General features: G+C 57.8%; 1 protein-coding gene across 1 annotated transcript in view; it reads right to left on the reverse strand.

Moving 5' to 3' along the window:
* ATP6V1B1 (ATPase H+ transporting V1 subunit B1) overlaps positions 1–2415 on the reverse strand; it is a 22689-nt gene that overhangs the window by 910 nt on the left and 19364 nt on the right. The window contains 3 exon segments of the mRNA XM_045294083.1: positions 1261–1379; positions 1464–1614; positions 1820–2046. Of these exon segments, the coding sequence (XP_045150018.1) occupies positions 1261–1379; positions 1464–1614; positions 1820–2046 (497 nt within the window).

A 2415-nucleotide genomic window follows, 5' to 3' on the forward strand; every position in this document is an offset into this window, starting at 1 on the left:
GTGCACAGATGTCCCAGGGAGAGAGCATGACATGATGTTAGTTAAAAACTAACTGCCCTCAAGTGGATCCCAAGTCAGAGCAGCCCTATAAAACTCCCTGTCACTGGTCAATTCTGAATCAGACGACCAGATAGGACAGAATAGAACCACCCCTGTGGGTTCCTGAGACTGGATCTCTTTACGGGAGTAGAGAGCCTCATCTTTCTCCTTCAGAGCCACAGACGGTTTCGAACTGCTGGCCTTGCGGATCACAGCCCACCATGTAACCACTTCACCAACCGGGCTCACAATTACCCTGCAGGATAGAAAATTGTCCCCATATTGTTCAGGAGAATAGAAATCTTTCTGAAAGCCGACTGCCTGCACCCCAACCCCACTGCCCCCTGACAGGTGGTCTCCAACAGATCTTTCCATTAGCAATGGAGTGCTTCATTCACTGCACCACCTTAATCAATAAAAGGCTCCCTAGTCCACAACTGTGATCATCTGGACAACACCTGGGGTGACGCCCCAGATGCAGTAGTTGTGAAGAAAGAGCCTGCCGTGGTGCAAAACAGGGTGCATGTGAATGTCCCAGACGCCACTCACTGGTCCCCCTGGGCAATGCTAGACTGCCGAGTACCAGGAGAGAGAGGTTCACCACGATACAAAGAGGGTTAGACAGAGGCAGGGAGACGGAGCACGGAGGACAATTCTCTACCCCTTTGACACATTATGCTCAACCGCTGGGCCCCGTAGTGCTCTATGAGTTGGACTGCGATCTGCATGGTCGGCAGTTCGAAGCCACCAGCAAGCTCCATAGGAGAAAGACCTTGTAGGCTTTCTGACCCGGGTAAATGGTTACAGTCTTGGAAACCCACAGTGGGGGGAGATGAGTCAGCGTCGACCCGATGGCAGTGAGCTTAGCGTGTTTTGTGTGTCCCTTAACCACCATTTAGTTGCTAGGGTCCCACACACGTCACTTGGGCGGGGAGAGAAAGGACACGCGGGAGCTGAAGTGGCCTTGACGGCAGCGGGTTTGTGGGGTGTGTGCCACGGGCTTTCTATGAGCCAACTGACTGTCTTGTCTTCATGACTCATCTGCACCACAATCTCGGATCAGAGAGGTGGCTTTATTTTCTCTGGGTGACACAGCCAGACTGGCGAGATTCGATCGGGACCGTCTCCCCAGGAGACCCGCCTTCTTCCTGTGGGTCACACCAGCTTCACAGGGAGTTGGGGTCAGCCTTGCCTGCCCCCCACCACCGAGGTAGGCTAAGCTGGGGAGAGCGGGAAGTGGGCAGGGAGGGGTGGTACCTGTCTGTTATGAAGCTGTCTGTCAACGTAGATCTGCCCCTCTGTGATGAAGCCTGTCAGGTCTGGGATGGGGTGGGTGATATCTACAGGCAAATGGGCTAGCCTCAGTGGGGAAAGCAGCAGGGGGCTTTGAAGGAAAGGGGCCGGTGGGGCAGCAGGCAGCTCACCATCGTTGGGCATGGTGAGAATGGGGATCTGGGTGATGGAGCCACCCCGGCCCTCCACGCGGCCCGCCCGCTCATAGATGGTGGCCAGGTCTGTGTACATGTAGCCGGGGAAGCCTCTTCTCCCGGGCACCTCCTCCCTGGCAGCAGAGACCTGCAGTATCGTGGGCATGGAAATCAGAAACGGGGAAAGAAGCTGATACACAAGGAAGGGGGTTGGGGGGGGGCGTGCAGCTCTATGAAAAATGAGCAGCGGGGAGGGGAGAACAAGAGAGGAGCCAGGTAGAAGCCTGCCCCCCTCCAAGCGGTGAATTTGAAGGGTGAGCCCAGTGGAAGCCAGGACAGGCTGGGCCCCTCACCTCCCGCAAGGCCTCTGCGTAGGAGCTCATGTCTGTCAGGATGACCAGCACGTGTTTCTCACACTGATAGGCCAGGAACTCGGCCGTGGTCAGTGCCAGGCGAGGGGTGATGATCCGCTCAATCCTGGGGGTGCGGCCAGGGGTGAGGGACCTGGGGCCCTAGAGCTCCAGTGAGTGCTTACTTAGCCCCAGTGCTGAATGGAAGGTGGGCTGGGGGGTGGGTGTTACTTTATCATGAGGTTGAGCCCCCCACCCCAGCCCTCAGGCCAGTCGGTGGATCCCAGGAGGGGGCACGCTTCAGCCGGATCTGACACCCCCTGGCCCCCGAGATTCACAGTTGGCAGGGGAACAGAGGCTGGGGCCTGAGAGTGGCTGGCCCTTGTCAGCCAGGGTTTGAAGAAGGGCTTGTTCCTCTGCTCCGGTACCCCCTTGCTCACCCCCCAGGGTGTCACACTTGAGTCCCCTCAGGGTGCTCAGGACCCCCTCTCGGTTTCTCTCTCTGCTTGCTCACTCACTCCAGGAGCCCCTGGCATGGGGTCCCTGGCTCATGGCGGTGGCTTTTCCCCAGATAGGGTCTCCGTGAGCTCACGGTGGGG

This window comes from Echinops telfairi, unplaced genomic scaffold, assembly GCF_000313985.2.
Source record: "Echinops telfairi isolate 266 unplaced genomic scaffold, ASM31398v2 ScPeMD7_2573;HRSCAF=3158, whole genome shotgun sequence".
In the NCBI taxonomy this organism is placed as follows: domain Eukaryota; kingdom Metazoa; phylum Chordata; class Mammalia; order Afrosoricida; family Tenrecidae; genus Echinops; species Echinops telfairi.